This window comes from Tinamus guttatus, unplaced genomic scaffold, assembly GCF_059628265.1.
Source record: "Tinamus guttatus ecotype Peru unplaced genomic scaffold, ASM5962826v1 Tinamus_guttatus_pri_ptg000190l, whole genome shotgun sequence".
NCBI classification, from domain to species: domain Eukaryota; kingdom Metazoa; phylum Chordata; class Aves; order Tinamiformes; family Tinamidae; genus Tinamus; species Tinamus guttatus.
Genome location: NW_028288724.1, coordinates 1,372,997 through 1,375,290, shown reverse-complemented (window position 1 = coordinate 1,375,290; position 2,294 = coordinate 1,372,997). Strand labels below are relative to the sequence as shown.

Here is a 2,294-nt window from a genome sequence, read left to right as displayed (position 1 = left end):
TTCTGGACAACATGCTTTGGGTGGTTTCAAAGTTATAAACTGCTTCAGTTTTCTCAAGATGACTAGGTTCTCTCCCGTAGGTTTTAGCAGCTAGAGCTTGCACAAACTACAGAATGTGTGTTTCAGTTCTCATGCTATGGTGTTCAGATTATCAGAGCCCACATATAACAGCTCTGCTTATACCATCAGCAGGGGTGAAAAATGTTTTTTACTCTAATACTCTGAGTCTTGTGGCTTACTATATCATGGGATTGCTCCTTTGTATTTGTCCTTCTCTGGGCCATGCTGTAACTCTGTTAGAAAGTGAGTTCCTCTGCTGTTACAAAATAAACTGGGAATGTAGGATGCATCCAATTCTATTCTGTATCTCTCCACAATTTGCTGGAACAGAAGAATGCTGCAACTCCACAGGTTCCTGAAACTGCAGAGCTCTTTGGGAGCTTGGACACAGATAGCTTCAGCAAGTTATCAAATGTAAATATATGGGGTGTTCTTTGTGCAGAAGGTAAGTGCAAAAGCACAAGCATAAGAGGAGAATATTTTCCTTGCAGCTGTTTTTGCTGCTTTGTGCATGCATGACCTGCAAATAGGGAAGTTGGAAATGTAGCATGAAAAGAATGCATTGCATATTGTGATTTGATGGCAATTTTGACTGGTTGTTACAGAGGTGGAAGGACCTTGGCAGCAAAGACCTGCATCTTACATTTATCCATCTCTCCTCCCCCGCCTTTTTTTTTTGAAGGAAAGAACAACAACAAATATTTGAGGAATGGGGAGGAATGGAGAAATGGAGATATAAGTAGTGAGGAAAGATTTCTTTTTGAATGAATGAATGAATTGAATATTCAAAGAAACTGTGTTGCTCTCTTCCTCTCACCATGACAGAAAGCACATTTGGATGGGGAGTATCACGCCTGTGACTGAGTTTGTTCTCGTGGGATTTCCAAACCGCTATGAAGTGGAGATCATCTTCTTTGTGGTGTTTCTGCTCGTTTATTTAGTGACTGTCTTGGGAAATGCTCTTGTCATTGTACTGGTCTATACAGACTGCCATCTCCATTCTCCCATGTATTACTTCCTCAGCAATTTGTCCTTCATTGAGATGTCCATGACTTCCTCTGTTGTTCCAAAAATGCTGGCAAACTTCCTGTCAGAGAAGAAGACCATCTCCTTTGCTGGCTGCTTTAGCCTTCTCTACTTATATTTCTCCCTGGCTGCAACAGAGTTCATCCTCTTAGCCATCATGTCCTATGACCGCTACGTGGCAATATGCCACCCCCTGAGATATCCCACCATCATGACGGAAAGGATGTGTGGCCAGCTTCTCCTGGGTGTGTGGGTGGGTGGCGTGGTCTTGATCTTGCCATTAGCAGTCCTGAAAGCCAAGCTGCCATACTGTGGTCCCAATGTCATTGACCACTACTTCTGTGACAGTGCACCTCTCCTGCACCTCGCTTGCGCGGACATCTGGGTTGCTGAGCTGAGGGGTTTTGTGGTGTCCATTCTCCTGCTCCTCGGCTCCTTGGCACTGACTGTGTTCTCCTACACCTGGATCATTTTGACCATAGTCCGTATCCCATCTGCCCAGGGCAGGCAGAAAACCTTTGCCACTTGTGCTTCTCATTTCACTGTTGTTTCCCTGGGTTTTGGCATCTCCATCTTCATCTGTGTCAGGCCTTCCCACGTGAACCCTGGACACCTCAACAAAATCCTCTCTGTTCTCTCCAGCATTGTGACTCCTCTTTTAAATCCCTTCATATTCAGCCTAAGGAATCAGCAAATGAAAGAAGCCTGGAAAAATGCTTGGCACCATTGCCTGGGGATGGCTGAGGAGGCCAGAAAGCCATGAGAATCATTGTGGCTTGTAGGAAGTCAGTCCTTGACAAATCTCAACAGGATCTCAGCATTCATGGTGTCTTCCGTCAGAATGTGGCCTGTTACAGCCAATGTTGAGGAATAGCACGTCTCAAAGGTCAGCTTCACGGCAGCACTGTTGTGTCAGGCCACACCAATATTCTCCTGCACTTTAGGCAGTGATGGATGTCTGTGTGGTGCTATTTGGTTGTTGGGCACAAAACAGTCTCCTAATCAGAACAAAAGGCTTTAAGACTGAAAGGAACAGAAAGACTACTCAAAATGGAGTGGTAAAGTGAAAATAAATTGCTGTCAATTTTTATTACTAGTTTTACTAAATTTTCATCATATAGTCATGTTTTCAAATGAAGTTTTCAAGTTTCAAATAAAGTGTTCTGCTGGAGAGTAACATCAGTTAATGCTTCTTCTTTGAAGTACAA

The 2,294-nt window shown here is 43.7% G+C and overlaps 1 protein-coding gene across 1 annotated transcript; it reads left to right on the top strand.

The window, feature by feature from the left end:
- The first annotated feature begins 898 nt into the window (after positions 1-898).
- LOC148594888 (olfactory receptor 6M1-like) lies at positions 899-1,849 on the top strand. Its single transcript, XM_088523493.1, has one exon. The coding sequence runs from the start codon at positions 899-901 to the stop codon at positions 1,847-1,849; it is 951 nt and encodes a 316-aa protein (XP_088379619.1).
- The last annotated feature ends 445 nt before the right edge of the window (positions 1,850-2,294 follow it).